At 33.2% G+C, this 27,052-nt stretch overlaps 2 protein-coding genes and 2 non-coding genes across 4 annotated transcripts; 1 reads left to right on the top strand and 3 right to left on the bottom strand.

The window, feature by feature from the left end:
- Positions 1–57: 57 nt before the first annotated feature.
- LOC131603260 (uncharacterized) lies at positions 58–4,816 on the top strand. Its single transcript, XM_058875562.1, has 7 exons — positions 58–410; positions 490–606; positions 1,079–1,305; positions 1,406–1,617; positions 1,741–1,843; positions 2,582–2,952; positions 3,143–4,816. The coding sequence occupies exons 1-7, from the start codon at positions 245–247 to the stop codon at positions 4,776–4,778; spliced, it is 2,832 nt and encodes a 943-aa protein (XP_058731545.1). The 5' UTR covers positions 58–244; the 3' UTR covers positions 4,779–4,816.
- Positions 4,817–4,977: 161 nt separating this feature from the next.
- Positions 4,978–5,057, bottom strand: TRNAL-CAG (transfer RNA leucine (anticodon CAG)). The gene has a single exon. It is a non-coding gene; the product is annotated as a tRNA-Leu (tRNA).
- An 87-nt stretch (positions 5,058–5,144) lies between these two features.
- TRNAQ-UUG (transfer RNA glutamine (anticodon UUG)) lies at positions 5,145–5,216 on the bottom strand. The gene has a single exon. It is a non-coding gene; the product is annotated as a tRNA-Gln (tRNA).
- Positions 5,217–5,402: 186 nt separating this feature from the next.
- Positions 5,403–6,514, bottom strand: LOC131607815 (E3 ubiquitin-protein ligase RING1-like). Its single transcript, XM_058879771.1, has one exon. It carries the CDS (start codon positions 6,330–6,332, stop codon positions 5,523–5,525), a length of 810 nt encoding a protein of 269 aa, XP_058735754.1. The 5' UTR covers positions 6,333–6,514; the 3' UTR covers positions 5,403–5,522.
- Positions 6,515–27,052: the final 20,538 nt, after the last annotated feature.

Genomic DNA, 27,052 nt, shown 5'->3' with positions numbered 1-27,052 from the left:
GATCATCTTATAAGTTGAATCATAATCCGCATAACCCTATATTATTCATGTTGACTCACCTTAACTGCCAGTCAGTGGTATGGTAGTTAGAGTCGTCAAAGAAAGCAAGTAACTAACTCAACATCAAACAAACACAAAAAATGCATACTCTAATTTTTCTTCTTTACCTTCCATTCAAATATCCATTCTCATTTATGTATAACATTCATAATCTCTTCCTCCTCCATTACCATTCAATCCTCCTATGGGAAGAACCAAAGTTTCCACCCTTTTCTCTTCCAATAACAACCACCACTACCCTCTTCCTCTTTCCAACACCATTAACCAAACTCTTGTAAACAAACCCAATTCACACAAAGATTCTTTTCCCTTATCACTTTTCAAATTTTTTCAACGCCTTATCTATGGAAGTATGCTTCCATTCTTGTTTGTTATTCTAAAGTTTTGTTTTTTAGGTGTTTCGCTTATCTGGGTTGTGTTCATTTGCAGGGAAAGTTGATGGAGGATCAAGAACAGAGGAAGAAGAGAAAGTATACTCTTGGTTATACACCTTGGCTCAGTCTGAGAAAAACATGGTCTTTGAGTATGTTAGGTCAACTGAAAGAGGCAAGTATCTGGATTCTACTAGTAGTTGTAGTAGTAGTAATTTTTCAATGTGCCTTTGATTGCATGTTTTATGTGCTGCTCCTTAACTGTTTGACAAATTTCCTCAATGAAAGAAATATGAAAGGAAAAGAATGGTATTAGAGCACAACTAAGATTTTAAATTGCGGCTTCCGTTGTGATCATTGATATTGCAGAGAATTGAGGTCAAATGTGCAGCTAATATGTAGTCTAGTTTGTTGTCATGGGGATATCGAAAATCTTGATGTTGTGATCCAAACTGCACTTACATTACATGCTTGTTGTTTAAATATTGGATATATATAAGTTAAAGAACATGAAAACATTAGGAGTGAGTTAGTGGATAAGATTTGGTCATTCAAATAACCTTTCTTTGTTTAACATTGCCTTCTAGTTTTTGTTTTTGTGTTATTTTCCCCCTTTTGTATTAAAGGTGTTTTCGAATTTTTTGCAGGCTTAAGTTTTACTGAAGCTGAGAGGAGGCTGCAGGAAAACGGACCAAATGTTCCACTAGAGTATTCTTTTCCAAGCTCGTGGCATCTTCTATGGAATGCTCTTTTCCATCCTTTCAATATGATTCTGATTGTTTTATCTTCATTGTCATTCATTGCCCGAGACTATCCAAACGGGTTCATCATGCTCATATTGCTTTTCATCAGTGTCATCCTCCGCTTCTGTCTGGTACTTTTATATTAGTTTGTTGATCGAATTCAATGAGCGAGTAGTTCTCTTCCTTATATTTTTGTTTTTAGTAATCCTACATCTTTGTTGCGGATTTTAGGAACACAAAAGCTCAAAAGCAGCGATGAAGCTATCAGAATTTTTAAAATGTCCTATAAGAGTTCAAAGATGTGCTGGTAGAATTGAGCAGAAAGAATTGACAGTTCAAGTTGATCACAGGGATGTAGTTCCAGGTGACATTGTGATTTTTGAACCCGGTGACCTCTTTCCTGGAGATGTCAGGCTGATATCTTCAAAACACCTTGTTGTAAGGTACTTCGGTTAAAAAGGAAGTTTACTTATTTTATAGATCGGAGACTTCTATAAAGATATTTCCTACCATTTCCTTTTCTGCTGTCTAATCATCACAAAGTGATTTCATTACCTTCTTAACAGTCAGGCTTCACTAACTGGGGAATCTATAACAACTGATAAAACTGCTGATGTTAGAGAAGATCACATCACTCCTTTACTAGATTTAAAGAACATTTGTTTTATGGTTAGTAACGCAACTCTTTCTCCCTATTTTGTATCAATGGTAGTTATAGATTTAGAGAGTGTGTAATTCTATAGTGACAATGGTTGATTTTGAATGAATTGATCATGTCTAAAAGTATGTTGAATTGAATGTAAAGTGATTATGTTTGTATACGTTCATGTAAAAGTAAAACTGAGTTGAACAATAAATTTATGACTAAGCTCCAAATTCTAGCTTCAAGCTGTAATCAATTCCAGAGGCAAAATTGATTCAACACCTCTTAAATCAACTTTGCCTCCTATAAAAGTGGAACCGAAGATACTCAAAGGTGTATCTCACAAAGCCCTAACTAGAGGATAATAGATGTAAAAAAGAAAACCATAGTTACTTAAGACTCTAAACAATATCTCTCTCTCCGAGGTTCCATTCTTCCCTAAATTTTTTTTCTAAGAGTTGTACGAGTATTTTAGAGACATGACTAGCAATAGAAAGTAGCTTTAGCATACGTTTGCGTTTTCATCTTAAAAAAGACCACCTTATGTTTTAACCAAAAGCTACAACTTATAGCTTCTAAAAAGCCAAATCAAAATTGCCTAGGGATGCAAGAATGGCATAATAAACGTATTTCCAAACACATGCTTAATCTATTTTTTTAATACACTGATATTGTTTTACTTTAAGTAAAAGTATTGATTTCCACTCAGAGCTGTCAGCTTAATAAATTTTCTTCTGAAAAGTGACTAATTGTGAACATTGCAGGGAACAAATGTTGTATCAGGTACTGGAACAGGTTTAGTTATTTCAACTGGATCCAATACTTACATGAGCACCATGTTTTCAAAAATTGGGAAGAAGAAGCCACCGGATGACTTTGAAAAGGGTCTAAGATGGATATTTTACATGCTTATTTCTGTTATGGTAGTAGTTGTTACAATTATGTTCGTGACAGATTACACTGCATCTAAGAAATTGAGCAAGAGTATTCTCTTTGCCATCTCAGTTGCATCTGCCCTTAATCCTCAGATGCTTCCCCTCATCATTAACACATGCCTTGCGAAAGGAGCACTTGCTATGGCTAAAGACAGATGTATTGTAAAAAGTCTAACAACCATACGCGAGATGGGATCAATGTAAGTGTAAATTCACATTTAAAATCAACTGATTGATGACTTAGACGCCAAGTTTATATGACACTTGCTCAAGTTATAATCAAATGCACTAAAGTTTATCAATACTTCGAATCTGTACACCAACACAATGAATGAAAGCAAGAGATCCGAAAATTGGAAAGCAATATAAGAGGTTTGTTTTCTTTTGCAGGGATATCCTTTGTATTGACAAGACAGGCACCCTTACAATGAATCATGCAATTTTGGTTAATCATCTCGACTGTAGGGGTTTACCCCGAGAAAAAGTTCTACGCTATGCCTTCCTCAATTCTTACTTCAAGACTGAGCAAAAGTATCCTCTAGATGATGCAATTCTAGCACATGTATATTCAAATGGATTCAAGTTTCAGCCGTCTAAGTGGAAGAAGATCAATGAGATTCCTTTTGACTTCATAAGAAGAAGAGTATCTGTCATGTTAGAAACAGACGATAGACAATTCTTTGGCAGGTTCATGGTAACAAAAGGAGCGTTGTTGGAAGTTATAAAAGTTTGTTCTTTTATTGAGAATTTTGATAAAGATGAAATCTCTACATTCTCCTCAGATGATTATCAGAGGATTTTAAATCTATCAGAAGAACTGAGCAATGAAGGGTTAAGGGTTATAGCAGTTGCTATAAAGAAGCTGGAAATGGAGCAAACTTGCGAAACAAGTAATGGAAGCAAGAGAGGCAACAGTGACTTCGAAAGAGACATGACACTCCTTGGTGTTATAACATTTTTTGACCCGCCTAAGGACTCAGCAAAGCAAGCACTTTGGTGTTTAGCCGAGAAGGGAGTGAAAGCAAAGGTTTTAACAGGTGACTCACTTTCATTAACCACAAGAATATGCAGAGAAGTTGGCATAAGTACCACTCATGTTATAACAGGACCTGAGCTTGAAGAACTTGATCACGACACTTTCCACGAAACTGTTAAAAGAGCAACGGTACTAGCTCGTCTCACGCCAACGCAGAAACTCCGAGTTGTTCAATCTTTGCAGACAATAGGAAACCATGTTGTTGGATTCCTGGGAGACGGTGTGAATGATTCACTAGCATTGGATGCTGCCCATGTAAGCATTTCTGTGGACTCGGGTGTACCCATTGCCAAAGACATGGCAGACATAATCTTACTAGAGAAAGATCTCAACGTGCTCGTCGCGGGCGTTGAGCACGGCCGTCTCACGTTCGGCAACACAATGAAATATGTAAAGATGTCAGTTATTGCTAACTTAGGAAGTATCATTTCACTTCTCATAGCAACATTGTTCCTTAAATACGAACCTTTAACTACTAGACAGCTTCTTACACAGAATTTCATCTACAGTCTCGGACAAATCGTTATTCCCTGGGACAAAATGGACGAAGAATATTTGAAAACTCCTCATAAATGGTCGGAACGAGGCTTACCAATGTTCATATTATGGAATGGACCCGTCTGCACTTTCTGTGATGTTGCAACACTTTTGTTTCTTTTGTTCTATTACAAAGCTTATGACGATGAGAAATTTTTCCATACAGCTTGGTTCATTGAGGGTCTTCTCATGCAGACTCTGATTGTTCATTTGATAAGAACTGAAAAAATCCCTTTTGTACAAGCTATTGCATCTTGGCCAGTGATTTTCTCTACTCTTGTTATATCTGCAATTGGAATTGCAATTCCATTAACTCCTATTGGGAAGGTTATGGGATTCACAGTTTTACCCCTCTCCTATTTTGGATTTTTGCTTGTTATTTTTCTAGGATATTTTACACTTGGTCAGGTTGTAAAGAGACTCTATATATTGGTTTATAAGAGATGGCTTTGAATATCAAATTCTTAATACAGTTAATGCTTTTCATGTGATGTTTGTTTTGAAATGGTTATCATCATACATAGACAAACTTTATGTTTGATGAGAGTGAACATAGCAATAGACAAACTTTATGTTTGATGAGAGTGAACATAGCAATAGACCTTTGTGATTTGGTGTGTAAAGTGAAAAAAATGATAAAAAATAAGAATATTGACAGCTGTGGGATTTGAACCCACGCCCTTTCGGACTGGAGCCTGATTCCAGCGCCTTAGACCACTCGGCCAAACTGTCTTGTTGTTGTGTGTTGTCATCTAAACATATTTATCATCGTTATTTTTCTACTAAAAAAGATTAAATTTACAATTTGAATGAGAAAAAAGGTCCTACCGGGAGTCGAACCCAGGTCGCTGGATTCAAAGTCCAGAGTGCTAACCACTACACCATAGAACCTTGCAACGAATGGCGTTTGTGTAGTTTTAATTATTAACTTATTCTAGTTTGTTCTTTCTTGTATCTTTTAATGATCATTATGTCACAAATGTGACCAATTGACTCAAACTTTTATATATGCATTGTGTTGCGATATTTCTACTGAATATATATAAAAAAAACAAGCATAATGAAAGTCTCAAACTAGAAAAATGGACTAATTTTTGTAAATGGAAAACATAAAAATACATTAGAGCACAACGCCATTCATTGAAAATAGAACTCATCACATGATTTATTTCCTGTCCCAATTCTTTTCCTAACATACTAAACAGTATGATTTTTATATGATCTTTCACTAGATGATACACCAGAATCACTCTCATTATCATCATTATCAATTCTAACAACCTGAAATTCTCCTAATCCTAATCCTTCCTCAACAACATTATCAAAATTTTCTCTCCGTCCTTCTTGGTTCGGATTCTCTCCAGAAATATTTGAATCAACCTGATCACTTCCAGTAACTGTAACACTCACCTCTGCAGCAGCATCATTGACTATAGGTGCCCGACACAACGGACAATTCTGATGCGATCGAAGCCACCTATCGATACAAGAAATATGAAAAGCATGGATACACTTAGGTAAAATCCTGAGACTCTCTTCCTCTTGAAACTCACCAAGACAAACAGAACACTCCGTCCCATCCACAACTCCTTCGTTTTTTCTATATTTCAATACCGTAATAGAATCTATCACAGATTGTTGAAGGCCGATAGTTCGTATGAACCATATCGGGTGATCAACAACACTCTCATCATCATCATCATCATCATCATCGTCATCATCATCATCGGGACCATCATCCGAAATAGTTGAATCTCTATAACCATGTACATCAAACAATACAGGCACGTTTCTTCTATCACTGTGATCATCATCATGGCTATGTCTCCTTAGGAATATGACAAATGTTAAAAAAAGCATCACCGTCGTAACGAAGCAAGCCATGGCAATCAAAGCTATATGAAGAGATTGAATATTAAGGAAATGATGATGATCCGTTTGGAAGGATGGTGGTTGTTGAGGAGAAGGATTTGGACCATCATTGCAATGATAGAGATGAAAAACCATTGCTGAGATTTTGGTTGAGAGAATTCTAGTGATAAGAGTGGAACATTGAAGATATACGTGTGATGATACACTGATTAGAATTTTAGGGTAATTTCATATTCAATATAGGAAACTTACGAGTTTACTTTGATTTTGATTTTGATTTTGATTATGCGTTTACGCGTTATTTTAATGGTGGTGGAGCCCTCAGTTTTTGGCAACGTTGTGATTTTGTTGAAATTTTAAAGGGTGGTTTATGGCGTTATGCTAAAAGTGCTATGATTTACGTGTGAATGAATGTTTTCAATTAATAACAAAGGTGTGTTTTTCGTTCAAGATATTGTTTTAGGTAACTTCTTTTTTAGTTGAATCATATATTTTAAGAAAACGATTTTGAGGAAATATGTTGTCGAAGTTAAAAAAAAAAATACGGCCTGAAAATTATGAATTTAGTATGCACTTCTATAGAGTTTTTTTTTTGGTTATATATGTCTTGGGTCCCTATAAATACGCGACCATGTAATTTTGGTCCCTATAAAAATTTTCTTTGAATAATAGCTCTCGCAAATTTTCTCATCCACAATTGTTGACAGAAGTTGACGTGGAACGAATTGCGGGGGTTTTAAACCTCCTCTAAACGAGTAAAATAATATTTTAGAAAAATATTAATTTTTAATAGAACCTATTCATGAAGTTGTGTGTTGTAGACAGCAAATACCAACACGTTGCTTGGAATTAGCATGATCTCACCACACTTTATATCAATATGGAATCACAACATCTCCCCACACTTTATATCAATACGGAATCCCAATAACTCAGCACTCTAAATCTCCCCACGTTCTGATTTGTTCAAAACTCTCTTGGATGTGCTGCCAATTGATAGCAGAGACCATCTAATCCAATTTGCTTGATTATTTGGAGGTGGCAATAATATGGTATGCTTGTGTGTGTGTCAAATATGGAAAGTAAGGGACAAGGTAGTGTTTTGCCATAAACAAGTTGATGCTTTTATTCATGCTCGTTGCTTTGCATAGAGCTGCTGGAAAACCTTATCATTATATTGAGGTATTGGCATAGTATGTGTGTCATTCTTTAAGCTACCGAGATTGTGAAATAACTAGAAAGCAATGGGTGGTTTTGGAATAGATAGTGGTAACTTTATTTGCTACTAACTGGAAAAGGTATAATCTCTTATTTATAATCTTGTCATGGGGATATTAAACTTATTTATTGCAGCATGTTTCACATGTTTTTTAATGTTTGCATTTTTTTATTGTAATTGCATTTTTTCTAAAATTAATTTTGAAAAATAGAACAAAATTGTAGAGAAGGAGGTACGTCTGAGTCTGACAACTTAACCTTAGACCTGGTTTATAAACCTGGTGCTAATTTTTCCCAGTAGTGAAACATGATATGATTCAAATTTGCATAAGAAAATAAAGTAGGGCTAGTTTTTAAATGCATGCCAAGACCGTGTGGACGTGACCTTTGCTTTGTAGGATTGAATTTGGAGAATGCAAAACATTGAGAAGCCTCATTTCCTCCAAAATAGATGTATTTGAGTATGGTGTCATTACTATGCGCTGCAAGAGAAGTCACATGTGGACAAAATCTCTGCTTTGTGTACAAATCTGCTACTGTGCTTAACTGATTATAGAATACAATTAATTCCTCATATTATGTTGTGATCCCACTTTCTCTCACTGTTTGAGTCCATCTAAAAAATATGAAAGAAACAATGATCATATGCAAATTGTTATTTCTACCCTGAGGATCTTGTTCGTGTGCCATTTTAGGGCTCCAAATACCATAACCACGGGAGGCTTAAGCAAGATCAGCAGAATTGGATTTGATAATTGGTGGTATGGTTGAGACAAGACTTGTTATGGGAAAGTATGCAAAAATATTTGTTGCAAAACTTGCTTGAAAGGTGTTTGTTAAAAGTTCAGGACTAATTTTTTTATATTTTTCTGGGTTAGTTTAGCGGAGGTTTAAAACCCCCGCATTTGTGCCACGTCAGCTTCCGTCAATGAAACTTGACGGCAGGGACCAGTGGCGGAGTCAGGAATTTTAGATAGCCGGGGCAAAAAATTTAATTGCAAATTACATGTGACATAATATATAAATAGTTATAAAGTGTGCAACATAAGAGAGATGAAACCTAACATGCGAATATTGTGCTAAATAAAATTAGGAGGTAAGTGCCCTCTCTAAGACCTCTTTGCGGTGAATGTTCGAATAATATCAACATCTTTAATTGACTTGAATATATCCCGCTCGGTGTAACATATCATCAAGTCATTGAACCACAAATTGTTGATTTTGTTGAGCAAATTAGACTTGATAATCCTCATTGCTGAAAAAACTCTTTCAACGGATGTTGTCGACACCGGTAATATCAAAGTGAACTCAATAAATTTGTAGACTAATATATTACTTAAGGAGAGACTGATGCAGTTGGAATGCATGTGAACCTGAACTCTCAGAAGATTCTGAGTTATTTAATTTATGAATGAATTTAATTGTCTTAAATTTAATAATAAACTTAACTAAGAAAGAACTCAAGGAGAGCTTACAAACCTTATCTTAATGAACTGTTTAACTTAGGAAGAGCTTACAAACCTCATATCCTTAGTAGACTGTTCTATCAATTAATTTATATAGGGGATATAAAACTATTAGAAATTAAGTAATTAAAAAAAAGAAACAAACAGTAGCAAAAATAAATTAAATAAAAAATTTATTGAATAATAAAAATCTAATCAAATAAAATTACATGTTTTCTATTTTTTAAATAAAATAAATAATCTAATAATAATAAAAAAAAACATTTTTTGTGTTTTTTAAAATATTTTTAACACTAAAATAAATTAAGTAAATTAGACAAAAGATTAAATAAATTAATTCTAATAAACTAAAAGGGACTTGTTTTTGCTTTTATTTATTTGGATTTAAGTATATGCATTAAATATTTTTTGGGCTTTTTTTATATATGTTTTAACAAAGCAATACATTCATGTTATAGAATTATCATATATGTTTATTTTTATGATAGTCATAACTAATAATAAAAAATAATATTGACGTAGGAATATATAAGGAATATATAAGACAAGTCCTATATATTAGGAAAATATTAACCAGTGCTCCAAGAGCACTCTTTAAGTAATTAAAATGGTAAATTTTTTTAAAAAATGTGTGTATTTAATCCATAAAAAATGTATTAGAAATTAAAATATTGACTTTTATAAAAAAAAAATTCTTTATTGAGTATCTTAACGAGTGCCCTGAGGACGCTCGTTAGTAAGAACCTCTTTTGTAATCATTGTTTAGTTTTAAGAGAGTTTTTTTTTTAATTTTTGTTTTGATTCATAAATAATTAAGTGGGTTGGGTCTGGACCATTGGTTATTCATCTGTTTTAATTTTCACACTCTATTTTTATTAATTTTGCCCCTAATTTTATCTAAAAATTGGTCTTTAATTTGGGAAGAGTACAAAGAACATAGGGGTTGAGCCCGGGCGCATGCCCGGGCTGGCTCGGCCATAGAACCGTCAGTGGCAGGGACCAAAATCGTGGATGAAAAAGTTTGCGGGGACTATTATTCAAAGAAAAATTTTACAGAGACCAAAATTGCAGGGTCGCATATTTATAAGGACTAAAAACGTATTTAACCTTTTTTTTTTTAATTATGTAAATATTTTTTTATATGTTAAAAGTTTTTGCACATCAATCTCTATTTATTTTGCAAATTTAATGAGTTGGTCTTTGTATTTCTAAATTTCCCATATCAGTCACTATAATTTTTTTAAAAATTATCAGTTAGTCCATTAAATTGGTCCCTAATTTTTATTAAATTAAAAATATTAAAAAGAGTTAGTTTAGTACTTATTTTTAGTATTAAAAGGAGGGATGACTATTTTCCAAAATAATTTTCCTTAGTGCTTAACTTGAGAGGTGTTGGCTTAAAAGGTGTTGGCATTGTTGAGTTAATTGACCACTTACATTTGGATACCACATTCTTCTATCCTCTGAAATTTCCTAAACAATTGTAACATCTATGATATTGTTGGTGATTTGAGGGAAAACAATAATCGCAGGATCTGGTATCACCAAGTTATGATTATGAATGAAGGAATTCAAAGTGGATTTAAGGTTGTAGTGGAGACCGGGAGTTATCCGTATGAAATGGTCCAAAGATTTTCCACATCAATTATCAAGTCAAAAGTTAACACACTTTCCATTTCCAATAAGCCAAGAAGTGTTTTGTTGAAAAATCATAGAAAAAGCTTTTTAGGCCACTCCATATTAAAGAGTCAATAATGTTTAATGTGACCACCAATCCACAATGCTTGAGGGTTCTCCGTTTGAGAATTATGGCTTAATGATATATTTCCTATGTTATAGCATTGTAGTAGGTTGAAGGCTTCGTTGAAGATAGAGATGCACCTTATGCTTAAGCCACCCCCCAAATGTGTCCTAAAAGCACTTATGCCATGCCACTATGACAAGGTTTCTTTTGTTAATATCCTTACTCCAAATTAAATTTCTTGGCCATCTCTCTATGTCACTAATCAAATATGTAGGCAATAAGTAAATAAGAAGGCTATGCATTAGCATGCCATGTATGTCTGCTATAACTAATTGGATTCTACCTACAGTTGACAACAGGGATGCTTACCAAGTAGCCAAATTGATATATAATGAAATGGAAGTATATTGCTTTAGGATTTTCTTTAGATATAGGTTCTCCAAGGTAAAGGATAGTAAAATGATCAACATTGAAGCCAAGTTAATTATGTGAATGTGTCTTTGGTGTGACATTAGACCAATATATTATGTATTGTGAAGGGTTTATGATTTGGAATGAACATAGTTAATGAAGCATTGCCTTTGGTGAAGAACATTCTTTCATCGGCATAAAGAGTGTGAGAAGTCACCATCAGGTTTCTTGTGTAGCTAATGAGCTTTATCTTATTCTTCAAAGCTAGTTTAGTAAGGCCTCTACTAAGGACATATACTGCAATGGAGAGGAGTAAAGGGGAAAGTGGGTCATCATGTCTTACCCTATTTAATAATTGAATTTTTTTTCTTTATGTGGATCTATGTGCTTGCATGTATAGTTAAGAATTGATCCAAGATGGTAAAGTCTATGGACATCAAATATACAAGTCAACTAGTAGCTTCTTAGTTTTGATATTGACAACACTTGAGGTCAAACAACTGCTGAAGATAGCTCAAGTGGTCAAAGATGCACTAGATAGTTGATCAAGTTATCCTCTCGAATCAAGATACATACATTTATTTAAAGTTAACATTGTAGTGCAACGACTCTCTAGTGAAGACTTAGGCTTCAAAGACCATTGATGGTTTAACCATTCAAATTCTCAGATGATGGTATTCAACATAAAGATATCTCAAGTCTCATTAAGATAACTCAAAGTTCTTGTATGATGCTAAAACCAATGTTAATGATGTCAAGACTTGAAGCATTAGAGTGTGAAAGAGAGGAAGTGTTAAAGTTTGTCTGTCGTATCCGTCAGAGTGACTATTGTCTTGTAAAATTATTAGGATATTACTAGAAACATTTTGGCTAAATCACAAACACACTAAAAACTCTTTATATGCCTCTCGCTTTTTTAAATTAAATCACAGAAAAATTATTTTTGAGGCATATCCAATTGATTAAGGAAGTGTTCAATAAATTAAGGAGCTTTTCTAACTTTTTAACCGATTATACCATAAACCTAATCGATTGGATGATGCTTGGTTGAGTCTATAATTAATTTGGACAACCTCTTAACGATATGTAATGGCTCTATATCAAAACCTTTCATTTTGTGCCTCAACAATCAATTATTTGAGGTACCTAATCAATTAGAACATTGAATAAGCCCATGAATTGTTTCCAAATTTATACCACACCTTGGACTATAAATATAGAGCTTCTCTATCATTTTTTTACATTCAAATCCCGTGACAAAATTCACTTTTTATTTTTCTCATCACCTTTTTAACTCTCTCATATTTTCTCACATATTTTATCCATAGTACTTCAAGAATGTTATTGAGTCTAAGTGAAGATATTTATTCTAGGTGAGGGAAAATTGTAAATTTACCTCGAGTGAATTTTTATCTTATTTAAATAATTCTTCCATAGGAAGTTGATATTTTGATTATGAGCTAAACTTGTTAAAATACCTTATTTGTATTGGTGGATTATCTTAAGGAGTCTCTGTTTGGTTTATGAGTTTCACCATTGCAGAAAAAACTCTCTTTTGGTTCATGAAATCAAACAAAACAATAATTTCTTAGGGTTAGAGAGGCACAAATGGCGCATAAGGCAGAAAATGCAGAGAAAAAAATAAACTCACCAGTAAATAAAAATTAAGAGAGAGAGAGAGAGAGTGAGAGAGAGAGAGAGAGAGAGAGAGAGAGAGAGAGAGAGAGAGAGAGAGAGAGAGAGAGATAGAGAGAGAGAGACCACTTTGTACTGAAGTTCTGATGAGCCAATAATTAAGTTAGTTTGCAATAGTGCTTTTTTCTTTTCTATAAGTAGTTTAGTAATTAGAAATATTGGGAATGAGAAATGAAAAGGAATGTAAAAAACACTTACTTTTTCTTAAATATAGTCCTCATCATCTAGTGACAATAGACATATGTAGTTACAACACTTGGATTTTATCGAGAAGTTCGGTCTAGAAATTCCATAGTGATAGATATGACGTCCATGACATGTGTATCAGAACTCTTTGTGGGGCTAACTACCTATATCTCATAGGTTGCATCCTACAATGGGTTAAAAATATGACTATCACCAAGAAGAACCTCAAAATAAAACTATAATCCAACTTTATCGGCAAAAACTTTAGGGATAACTGTTTTGAATCAGGCCAGATTCCTATCAATTTGTGAGCAAGCAATCCTACTTTAGGGATAAATGTTTTGAATTAGGCCAATTTCCTATCCATTTGTGAACAAGCGATCCTAAGATCATTTATGAGGAGCGAGCAAACAATCCTAAGATTATTTATGAACTTTCCCAAAAGACATATAAGATCAAGCGATCCTAAGATCATTTATGAGGAGTGAGCAAACAATCCTAAGATCATTTATGAACTCTCCCAAAAGACATAAGATCTAATACGAGTGAACTCTCCCCAAAGACATATAAGATCTAATACGAATGACTTCTCACGGACATTAGTTCACACAAATTCATCTAAAATTCGTGTAAAAGGATTTACTCACAAACCAAATATTAATTTCACGAGACAATAATTGTCAATTAAACTAGAAATTAAAAAAGAACTTTTTAACTATTTTTTTAATTGTGATAAGGCCTCTATCAATTTGAAAATAGTGAATATTAATGAACATACACTACAAGAAACAAGCTCCCTAGCTGCTTAATATAGTGACGTGATTATCATGTGTTAAAATTATGGCTGTTCCGACGTGATAATCACGTCACTACATATTATATTAATAAAATATTACAAAGTACAATACATTTGTGTGTGTCAGCATATTTATTTTTAAAAAAAATTAGCGCCATTATGATCACGTCGCTATTTGAAAAAAAAAATTAAATTAAAATGGGCGGTGGATTTCAAATGGGGGGAGTTTGAAAATTTTAAAATTCAAACTAGCGACATTGATCCCACGTCGCTAATAATAAAGCTGGGAAAGTAATAAAGTTGTCTGACTCAAACAGACAATGATTAGACCATTTATTGACCGTTGTAATGCTAGCGACGTGAATCCCACGTGTGTATCTAGCGACGTGGAATTAATGACGTTGAGGTGCATTAATTCCAATTAAATATGACCGTTGTGGCTTGCGACGTGATTGGCATGTGGGAAACTGGCGACGTGTAAATCACGTCGCTAAATATCTTATAAGTCTCCCAAATCTGCTTCGTCTTCCCAGACAGTCTTCTTCATTTTCTTCATTTCATTCTCATTTCCTTCCCTCTTCAACTCTCTCAAACCCATTTTCTTCTTCAACTCTCTCAAACCCATTTCCTTCTCCAATCTCTTCCAACATCACCATTTCAATTAAGGTATATCTCCAAACCATTTTAATTCCTTATTCCATTTAATAAAATATTATTTGTGTGTTGCTAACAAAAATCTGTTTGTTGTAGATATTTTTTTTGCATTGAAAGGAGCTTCCAGAGGAACATTTGAAGAAATTATAGAGGAAGATAGAGGTATTTTAGCATTTATATTTTATTTAATGTGTTATTAGGTATAGTTTTTTTATTTTTGTAGGTATAATTTGTTTTATTATATACACTTTAATGTTATATAAATCTGTTATATATACATATATATATATATATATATATATATATATATATATATATATATATAATATATATTTATATATTATATAATATGTTATATATATGTTATATAAATCATGAATTCTGAGTCCAATTTGTTAACTGAATGAACAAAGATATAATTGGCTTGATGAAACCATGAATGAAAGATATAATTGGTATGATGGATGGATGAATTTTTGGTGGTGTCTGTTATATATGTTATATGTAATTTGTTATATATGTTATATAATATAATATGTTATAGATATATATTATTAAAAACAGATTATTAAAAATATATTATAAATGTTATTAAAAATAAGTTTTTTTAAAGAATTATTAAAAACAGAATATTATATGTCTTAAAAAGTTATTAAAAACAGAATATTTTATTAAATAAGTTTTTGAAAAAAATATTATATGTCTTGAGTTATATTTAATTAAAAAGAATTTTGTTTAGTGAAGTGGTTTACATGTCACAAATATAGTGACATGAAAATCACGTCGCTAACTTAATTTTTTTTAAAACGAATTACGCTTAGTGACGTGATTTACATGTCATTACATTTGTGATATGTAAATCACGTCGCTAGGTTCAAAAAATAAGAAAAATATTTGTATTTCAGTGGCATGATTCCCACGTCACTAATTAGTGACATGAAAAACACGCCACAAACTGACTTCGTTGACTGTGGAATCTGTGTAGTATGTAGCGACGTGATTTGCATATCACTAAATAGTGACGTGAAAATCATGTCACTACTAGTTTACCACCTATCCCCCTGCGACATATTCTCTCACGTCGCAAATTTAATGGGGTGACGTGATATTGATTTTTGTAGCGTGTTTATCATGTCGCTGGAGACAGTATTTTTTGTAGTGATACTAATTAAAACTAAAATTTTAGTGAGCCGATAAAAGAGTGGTTAGTATACACTAGCTATTTATCATTGATTTTTCAAAGCAATGTTAATAAAGTAGTCTATGTGGGACTATGAAGTTTCTCCCAGTCAATTTTGATTATAGGTAAACAATTTTTTTTAATAAAAACAATCAGATTATTACATTTAAACATTTAAACGTATCACAAACTTAAATAGCATATGACTATGTATACTCTTCACATATCTAATTTTCTGAAAATTATAAACTGCATATCCGAATTCGTACCATGTTCTGAAAACGAGCCGTATACCGTGTGACTATGAAACATGTCCTAGAATGTTATAAGACCTAAATACCCCAACTATAAAGGTTGACCAATGACTTGAGTTACACACAAATTTAAACCTTAAACCTCACACTTACTGTCGTCACTGACTTGTTAGTAAGAGTCTTTTCAAGTATATCTTCATCGCCTAATACAACATATAAAGGACCACAATATTAAAGTTCTTTATTATCACCACCATAACATCTACTTGAAGATAAAAATCGCTCTAGATCAACCCTTACAATGCAAATGGCAAACTCGTCTGCCTTCATGATGTAATCACCAAACAAATTCCAGCCAAAATCACTAATGTTTAGAATTCTCTCACTTTAGAGAAAGTAAAGCTGAGAGATCTTAAGAAATTTCATTCATTAACAAACTATTTTCATCACTCTTATTTTACCTCCATAAGTGAATTAGTCACTTAATTTACAATAGTTATATGACATCCTTGTAAATGTGTCACTTTCCTCTCCACTAATGTATTGTTTTACTTGTTATTGTCACTCGTGGTCCAATGTACTTATCTACTTTTAATTATGGTGTTAGGGAAAAGACCACTAAAAACTGTACTTACCTATTTTACATAGTAGTATTGTCCCGATAACTGAGTATAATTGATGTGGCATAGATCCAAAAAAGAAACATGTTATGAGAAAATGCACAATCATTCTTGTTCATGTGGTCAAATATATAATCATATCAAAAGTGTGTAAAACTCACTTCTCTATTTTATTCATGTGGTATAATCATATCATAATTTTTTTGTCTTACGACAATGATACTAAAAAAGAAAAATAAATTTGGGATCACAAGTTGTTTGGAATAATCATTTGTTAATCCATGTAAACAAGCTTGATCCAAATGGGAAAAAAGAGAGAAATAGTTATGATGATGATGATGATGATGATGATGATGATAATAGAAAATGAAAAAGAAGTCTTAGTCAAGATTCTGTTTGTTTCACTTTAAGTTGGTGTTATTCTTTGGAAAGCATTAACAAAGTTTGAAAAGATAACAAAAAAAGTATGCTGCCTACCACTAGGTGTTATGCACTGTCATACAAACACTCTCAATTAATCAATTCCTTTTTTATTTATTTTAAGATCTTAGTTTGTTTTTCTCTCTTTGTTGTGTGTATTTGTTGGATTCTATTCTTGTAGGTCCTAAGAGTTAGAGCTAACAAAATAACAAAAAAAGGTCTTTCTCTTTCCCACTTCTTAAAGCATTGGATTGGAGCTAGAGCTAGAGCTACTAAATAAAATCACTTTAATGAAAGCCATGTGATTGCGCAATTAAAGTGATTGGTTTGATTTGGTGGAATTGTGATTTTTGCGAACTCTTGTTTTTATGCGTGAGAAGAGAAAGTTTCAATAGGGTTTGGATGATCTATAGTTTATCGTAGGGTCACAAGCATTATTTCTCCATTCGTAAAAGTCCGGAAAAAAAAAATTGACAAGATATATATGACCGATCGAACTCAATTTGTCAAACTCTAATTTATTGATACTTCAAAATAATTTAGAATTCAAACGATAACGTATGATCATTTGTTTATATAATAAAACTCGATTGTTTATTTTGAGAAAATTGAAATCACATATATATACTAATTCAATACAAAAATTATTAACATCGAGGAAGAAGATATTTAAACTTGAGATTTAGGAAGTTCACAATATTAAGTTTTCGATTTTAAGTAAAGTTTTTTCTTAGAATTAATAATAATATTATGTTTTATATTCTTGAACCATGAATATTAATTAGAGTTAAACACCATTTTTATTCTGCTATTTGGGACGAATTCCAAAAATTACATGACATTTTTTTTTTTGTTGGTGATGTGAATGCCCAAGTGGCTTGATATTTTATTTAATTATTATTTTTAATTTTACATTGGCATTTTTATATGAAGGTGGTGGGTTTAAAGGTCTCTCTTGTTGTATAACTAAAGAAAATATGTGATCTATATCACGCAAATGGTGCATCATCATAACTTGAGACTTGGTGTATGAGAATTCTTCATTGAGACCCTTGAGAAATCGTGTGACATAGTATTGCTCTATATAATGCTTGAAAGATACAATAACTTCACTAGAGCAAGGGATTGAGCAAGAACATGATGTAATAGGGTGAAATGCTTCCAATTCATCACAAACATCCAGTTGTGTGAAATAATCGGAAACAACTAGCATGTGTAGATCTTCTTAAATATCAGATTTTAAATACGTCGCTATGAGAAAATAGTGTGTGCAAGTTTGACCAAGCACCAACAGAAGTGTCAATCCAGAGCACATACATTGTGATTGATTTAGAAATTGATAAAAAAAAAAAGTGAGAACCAACGTATTACATTAAATCCATATAGTGTGCGACTAATCAGAGGGAGGGGATTTTAGTAGGATTCCACCAATTAAATGTTCTTTATTAGTAAGGTAATCTCCATCGATCTTAACCACATATGGTAGTTCTTGGCGTCGAGATGAGGAGAAACAAGAAAAAGAACATGTTTTCATTAGGATAACGATAACAGTGGTTTGCGGATTTAGTAGAGAAATAAGAATAGATCCTAGTTGTCATTGAAGGATAAAGAAGAAATGGGGAAAACAAAGTAGAAAAATGGTTGAAGATGAAGGAAAAAATGGCTATCAGAACATGTATGATTAGATACCATGTTGATAATATATGCAAGAGAGTAAAATTGGAAGAAACTATTCTTCATCATGGATCAAGCATCTGTATTACAATCATGAGGGCAGTACAATGCCTATATATGAATAGGTTGAAGATAACCAAAAATATTTAAAATATAGCTAATTCCTAATTAATCTAACAAACCAAGAATAGAGAAAATGAGTATTAAAGCCGAAACCAAATGGATCAATTGCAGCTAAAATAAACCAATAAGTATTTGAATTTAGAAGTAACTTTTTCTTTACAAAGTAGAAAATGTCAAATTTGAACATGGGACAAAGGGCTAATCATGTCTCCTGCTATGATGTGTTAGGGACAACAAATTATTGTATAATTATGAAACCTTTAATATGTAATTAAAATTTAAAAGTCTCAATTTATAAGTAAAATTGATATTTCCTCGTGTTCTTATCATATGTATATAGAACAAATATATTGGTTGTTTAATAAATATAAATAAATAAATATTTTTATATAATAGGTATGTGAGTCATTTTTCTTATATAAATTCGTCTTATCCATTCATATGTGATAGGAGATTTAACCATTCAACAATTTCGTCATTTTTCTTATATAAATTCGTCTTATCCATTCATATTTTTATCTAACACTATTAGAGTGTAAAATAAATTTGAAACTTATTAATATTTTCTTTAAAAAAAGGTATTGTTAATAGTCCTATTGATAGTAAAGATATTAAAAAAATACCAAATATTAAAAGATCGTTAGGCCATGTGATTTCTCTATAATAGTTATGACCCATCCCTTAAAAGTAAAATTCACTCTTAATACAAGTTCATTCAAATAATTTTTGTTATTGTGATAGGTTGTCAACAATGGCTGAATAGTGAATGTAACTGCCATAACATAAAGCTTCCATAGCTATGCAAGAAGAAGCAGATAAGAGAATGGCAAAAAGATTCTATTCAACTCAACAGAAATCGTTACAAGTGTGTGGTTTATATACAAGCAGTGACTATCCTATTAGCATATGCCAGCTCAGCTATTAAGTTACATGACTAATGATAAGTGAAGATAATGGAATAACTAAAGGTGAATAATATAAGCTAATATGCCCCCTCAAGTTGGACTATGGAGGCTACAAAGTCCTAACTTGCCCATGAAGGAAGTGAAGGTCGGAGAATGAAGAGGTTTTGTAAAAGCATCAGCTATCTGAGCTGTAGTGGAGATTGGCAACAGGTGAATCAGTTTAGAACCAATTTTCTCACGAATCACATGGCAATCTAACTCGATATGTTTGCTGCGTTCATGGAAAGCCGGATTGTGAGCAAGGTAGATAGCAGATTTGCTATCACAGTAAACAGAAGCCGGTTTGGAAAAGGAAATCATAAGATCATGAAAGAGATATTGCAGCCACTGTAACTCACAGGTGAGAGAGGCTAAGGCTCTATATTCAGCCTCAGTAGATGAACGAGACACTGTGTTTTGTTTCTTTGATTTCCAACAAATAAGAGAAGATCCAAGTAAGACACAAAAATCAGTGATGGACTTCCTTGTAGTAGGGCATCGGGCCCAATCAGAGTCTGCAAAGGCAGAGAGAGTAAGAGCACTTAAAGCAGAGAAAAAGATACCTCTAGCAGGATCAAATTTGAGGTACTTCAAGACTTTGGTGGCAGCCTGGTAGTGTGAATCAAGGGGCTTGGAAACAAATTGACTAAGATGCTGCACTGCAAAAGAAATGTCAGGCCTAGTATTAGTCAAGTATATCAGTCGACCCATAAGTCTCCTATAGGAAGTGGGATCTTCCATAGGTGTACCATCAGTAGGGGATAATTTGATATTAGGATCAAATGGAACAGGGGAGGGTTTTGCAGCCAAAAAACCAGTGTCTTCAAGCAGTTCAAGAGAGTATTTCCTTTGGTTCATGAAGATGCCCTTGGATGATCTAGCAATCTCAAAACCTAGGAAGAATCCGAGTTGTCCAAGGTCCTTAATTTTGAATTTCTGATCCAAAATCTGTTTGACCTGATGGATCTCATGTAGGGAGTTGCCAGCAAGAACAATGTCATCCACATAAACAAGATGGCAGTAAAATAGTCCTTGTGAGAGTTGACATCTTTATGAGATTTCACATACAAGGAGTGATCAGCCTGAGATTGATTATAGCCCAAGGAAACTAAAAAAGATGAAAGCTTAGAGTACCATTGTCTACTTGCTTGTTTAAGCCCATACAAGGATTTCTGAAGCTTGCATACATGAGAAGGATTAGAAGTGGATAGACCAGGGGGAAGAGTCATGTAGACTTCTTCATCAAGATCCCCATGGAAAAAGGCATTGTTAACATCCAATTGCTCCAGGTGCCAGCCCTTGATAGCAGCAACAGCCAATAAGACTCTAACAGTGGTGATCTTAGCCACAGGAGAGAAGGTATCAAAATAGTCTATGCCTTCCATTTGTGTGTAGCCCTTAGCTACTAATCTGGCCTTCTAACGTTCAATGGAACCATCAGGCTTGTATCTGATCTTATATACCCACCTGCACCCAATAGGAACCTTTCCTGGAGGAAGCTCAACAATACTCCATGTGTGATTTTCTTCAAGAGCAAGCAATTCAGCATTCATAGCATCTTTCCAACAAGCAAATTTTACAGCTTGTGTAAATGTTTTAGGCTCAGGGTTAGAAGACACAGACAAACAGAAATTTTTGTAAGATGGTGCACAATGCTCATATGTAAGAACAGATGCTAAGGGGTACAAAATGTTAGATGATGTATGAGATGAAGATGAATAACAATGATAGTCTTTTAAGTAATGGGGAGGATGAGAATTTCTAGTAGAGTGTCTAGAGGGTAAGGACTGAGAGACCTGAGACATGTCATGATTTTGAAGAGAAGGCTCAGGTAAGAAGTTATTAACTGTAGGGTAATGTTGGTCATTAGAAGAAGATGAACCATTGGGTAAAGGAGAGTTGTGAGGCTGCAAAGTAAAAGGTGAATCAGGAAATTCAGGGAAAGTACTGATGGGAAGAGTGTGACTATGGACAATGTCAACATCAGTGGGCTGGCCAGAATGACTAGGCTGACTAGAGGGAGTAGAATTTGTAGGGCTACCATTGGGAAAAGAGGAAAGGGCTCCACTGTCATCAGTAGAAATGTCAGAAAAAGAGATATCTGTAGTGCTGGATTGTGAAGCAGGATTAGAGGACATAGAAGGATGATCATCCAAAAAATGACTGATTGTACTAACAGGAACAGAGGTGTGATCAGACATAATATTGGATTTAAAGGGGAAGGAATTTTCATAGAAGATCACATTTCTGGAAATGAAAATTTGATGAGTAAGAAGATCATAAAGCATATAGCCCATCACATCATCTTTGTAACCTATAAACACAGACTTTCTAGCCCTATAACCAAACTTTGTTCTATGAGCTTGCAAAGAAGTAGCAAATGAGAGACAACCAAAAACCTTTAGATGCAACAGATAAGGGGGTCTATTGAACAAGAGTTCATAAGGGCATTTGGAGTTAAGTAAGGGGGAGGGTAATCTGTTGATTATATGCACAGCATGATGGATACAGAAGTTCCACATGTTTAGAGGGATTTTTGAGTGGAAAAAGAGAGATCTAGCCACATTAAGAATGTGTTGATGCTTTCTCTCCACCACCCCATTTTGTTGTGGAGTTTCCACACAAGTTTTCTGGTGAATGATGCCCTTGACTAGTAAGAAATCTGAAAGAGTGAGGAATTCTGTTCCATTATCAGTCCTTAGGCATTTAAGAGTTGTGTTAAACTGATTTTCTATATAAGCAATAAACTGAATGAGGCTAGTTTTAGTTTGATCTTTTGTTTTAAGAAAGATGACCCAAGTATGCCTTGAGTAGTCATCTACAAGGGTCAAAAAATACCTGTAGCCTAAAATAGAGATGGTAGAGAATGGACCCCATAGGTCAACATGTAAAATAGCAAAAGGAGAAGAAGAAGTAGATACACTAACAGGAAAGGGTAACTTCTTTTGTTTAGCATAGTGACATGAATCACATGGTACATTCTCAGTATTATTACATTTAATAAAAGGAAAGGATTTGGAAACAACTTGTAAACCTATGTGTGAGATGTGGCCTAATCTTAAGTGCCACAGATTACAAGTATTAAGAGTATTGGAACTATAAGCAGAGTGATTATTGGAACTATGAGCAGAGTGGGAAGGTGTGGAATCAAGAACATAGATCCCTCCGCGTAAGCTAGCTATACCAATCACGTCCTTGGTATGATTCTGCAGGATATGACATTCATTAGAATCAAATTGTATAGAACAACTATTTGTACCAACAAGTTTGGCAACATATATGAGGTTAACATGAAATGAAGGAACATATAATACATTATGAAGAGTGAGGTTAGGGGACAATACTACCGTACCAGAAATGGATGCAGTGACTTGTGCACCATTAGGCAAGCTAACATGAATGGGCGCAATATGATTGTAATCACTAAATGATGCAATGTGAAAGAAAAAATGATCAGTTGCACCAGTATCTAGAATCCAAAGATTTGAATTCTTACCATTCACAGTAGAGGAGTGAGAATTGAGGATAAAAGGTGAGGTAGTGACAGAATTTACAGCAGGTGTAGACTTTGATTGTTGGAGCAATGCTAGAATGCTATTATACTGTTCTTGAGTAAAACCAAATGAAGTAGAGTTAGAATCCTTAGGAGATGCCTCTGAGGCATTGTTAGCCGTAGAAGTTGTAGATGGAGTGTTGCCATTGCCTTGAATCTTAGGTTTACCTCTATAACCTGGGGGAAATCCATGTTTCTGAAAACAAGTGTCAACTGTGTGATTAGTGCGACCACAATGTGAGCAAATACGATTGGTACCTCTTGGAGATTGCTGATTTGGAGGCTTAGAACGAAAATTGTTCCCACCATTCTTAGTAGAATAATTGACCTGTGCCTGAGTGGGAGCTTGCATCGAAGGTGCTTCATCAGTGGAAGGTGTAGATGCAATTATATGAGAATTTGCACTATCCATCTCGCGTTCTTGTTGAATAACAAGGGAGAAAGCTCTATCAATGCTAGGCAATGGACTCATCATCATAATTTGTGTTTTTGATGAAGCAAATTTTTCATTCAAGCCTTTTAGAAATCTAATTACATAATCTTGTTCTCTATAGATCTTAACAGAGGCAGTAGCACCACATGAACATGGAATTGCACAAGAACATACCGGAACTGGACGATAGGTTTCTAACTCATCCCACATAACCTTCAATTGAGTAAAGTAGTTCGACACATCAAGAGTACCTTGGCGAAACTTGTAGAGATCCTCTTGAATGTCAGAGATGCGGAAGATGTCGCCGTGAGAGAAATGAATCTGCAAATTCAACCATACACCAACTGCACTATCGATCCAAAGAACGGATTTGGCGATGAACTCTGAAATCGAACGCTGAATCCACGCGAGAACCATGGTGTTGCATCGAATCCATGGAGCGTAAAGTGGATCTGAAACAGGAGGTTTCTTTAAGGTTCCATCAACGAACTTTTCCTTGTTTTTGGAGATGAGCGAGATTTGCATAGAGCGAGCCCAAGTGTGATAGCTCTTGTCGTTGAGAAGAGGAGTGACAAGAACGATTGCTGGATTTTCATTTGGATGAAGGTAGAAAGGATTTGCAGAATTTGTGGAAAAATCGGCGTAGCTCTGGTTGGCCATTGACAAAGAAACCAAGAATCAAGAAGATTCAATCAAGAAGAAAAACGCAACTGGAACAGTATGCGGAGAAGAGAAAACAGAATAGAGCAATGGCTACCAGAGCTTTGATAGTAGTGTAGGAGTAAAAATTCTGAAACTTGAGAAAAGTATAAGAAATCTAAGAATGAGACCAAGAAGGCGGTGAGTGAAGCTAGAACAGGGCCGGCCCTGTGGGGGTGCAAAGAGTGCTACCGCACAGGGCCCCCAATATTTTAGGGCCTCAAATTTCAAAAATGGGCTTAATATAAATTTAAATATGTATAACATATAGCTTTAAATCCATTTTTTATCATATATTGTTGTCCAGTGTAGCGGTAGCTAAACAGATTTTGAAGCTGCTAGCCCCGTGTTCGATTCTTACTTTTTTCATGTCATGTATATTTTCTATTTCTTTAGAAAAAAACGCTGCAACTTAGTTTTTAAAACATACGTTTTTAAGTTGTCATATTGCAATTGATTTAGTATGTATTAAAATAAATCTTATCTCTCAGCCTACAACCTAAATAAAATGAATTTTATTATATTTAAAATTTAATGATATAATTAACTTAATCAATTTTTTCTTTTATTATTATATTTTATAGATGTATGAAAATTTTTAAAATATAAATTTGTAAATATTTATATTTTATATTATTCAGAATCAACATATTATTAAATTTGGAGTAGTAGTTGTGAGACTTAAAAATTTGTAATTTCAAAATTAAATAAAACATTTTGTTATTAATATTGGAGAAATTGTTTAAAGAATTATTTCCTTTCATTAAATAATATAAACTTTTCTATAAACCGAAGATGGTAAGAGTAGAAAAATATGAAAAATCAAAATTTCGATGAGTCAAATTTCAATAAAATATTTCTCTATGATTTTTATCTTTATATATTTAATTTTATTTACAATTTAAACAAAGTATGATTTTTTTTTAATTTGTCGTGATTTATCTATTAAAGAGTTAATTTAAAAATAGAACGGGGCCTCTAAATTGTTTGGGCCGGCCCTGAGCTAGAACCCAAGTTTTTGACGGACTATACCAATCTCTAGGAATCAAGGAGGAAGAAAAATCCATATATAGGCTTACTAAGGGAAGAGAAAGAAAGACTAGAGATTTAGATCAAGTGAAGTGTGTTAAGGATGAATAAGGAAAAGTCTTAGTTCAAAAAAAAGATATAAAAGATAGGTGGAAGATGTATTTCTACAACTTATTTAATGAAAGATATGATATCTCACCGGACTCTATCAGACTCGACATTAGAGAAGAGGATCAGAACTATAATTACTATCGTCAAATTCATAAACAAGAGGTAAAGGAATCGTTGAATATAATGAGTAGCAGTAAGGCAGTTGGGACAAACAACATACCTATTGAAGTGAGAAAAATTCTTGCAGATATAGTATTGAGTGACTCACCAAACTCTTTAATGAAATTATGAGGTCAAAACGCGTGTCGGATGAATGGAGAAAAATCACTTTAGTTCCAATCTATAAGAACAAGTTGGATATATAAAATTGTGCGATAAAGAGAATCTTCTAATGACAATGTTATTATTTTTAAAAATAAATAAATTCTAATAGATAAACCAAAAATGGTCTATATGACAGAGACAAAAGTGGTAATAATAACCCTGCAATTTATTTCTTATTAAAAAATAAAGGAAAATGCTAACCAGTATCATCAGGGTAATGTTTAAGACTTTAAAAATAGTAAATTTATCTCAATAATATGTATATTTAATGTCTCAAAAATTAAAATATTAAATTTTTCATAAAATATATTTTTTTTTAGAATGTTTAACCGTTGCCCTGAGGATACTGGTTAGCCAGATCCAAAAATAAATAATAAAACACAAAGAATATATGGTAGACAGGATTTAAACGCGTTATTAAGGTTGTGGGTCCTATGTTAATCAGCTATATGTGTTATTATAGAACAATCATGTTTGGATTTTTGCTTGTGTGAATATAGACTTTTCAGTGTTGAAAATTATGCAATAAACCCTATAAATATCTTTGCTCTATTCTATTTTTCTAATTACAATAATCACAAATCAGATTCTTGTCTTTTATACAAATATTATTACTGTTTATTCCACAGCACAACACGAAGGTGTTTCTTGCGCGTAATTGAAAAGAGACAAGCTTGTTTCAGTGTATGTTCTCGTCTGGTTTTGCTGTTTGCAGCAGAATTTCTATTTTACAATTTTTTTTAGGCCAATTGATATAGAGAATATTGTTTGAGGTTTGATTAATTACGGCAATATTTACTACTACTACTATTATTCTTTTTATTTGAGATGTTTATCGGTTCGGCCAAATCCGAATCAAATCAGAATCTAAACTAAATTATGGTGTTTGGTTCGAGATTTTTTTAGTTCAAACAAAAATCAAACCAAATCAAAGAAACTCAATATTAATTGATTTGGACAACAAATTTTTAAAATTATACCTGCGAGTTCTTCTACCCTAACCAACCATATTAATTCATATATTTTATATCATCATTATTATAGAAATTAATATAAGATATTCAACTTTAAAAAAAATGGAACGGCATTTTGTGACATTCACAATCTATATGAAAAACAAAAAAATTAAAATTTTTATATTATTATAGAAAATTTTAGTTGATATAAATTAAAAATATTTTTGTATATTTGTTTCTAATGTATCCGACCAATCTAACACAAATCAATCTTTTATTTTTCGGTTTGGTTCGATTTGAGTTTTATTGAAAAAATGTACAAATCCAATTCAAACTAATTCATATATTTTTCATCAGTTTAAATA

The sequence above is a fragment of the Vicia villosa genome, linkage group LG5 (assembly GCF_029867415.1).
Source record: "Vicia villosa cultivar HV-30 ecotype Madison, WI linkage group LG5, Vvil1.0, whole genome shotgun sequence".
Lineage (NCBI taxonomy): Eukaryota > Viridiplantae > Streptophyta > Magnoliopsida > Fabales > Fabaceae > Vicia > Vicia villosa.
This window is presented reverse-complemented; position numbering and strand designations above follow the sequence as displayed.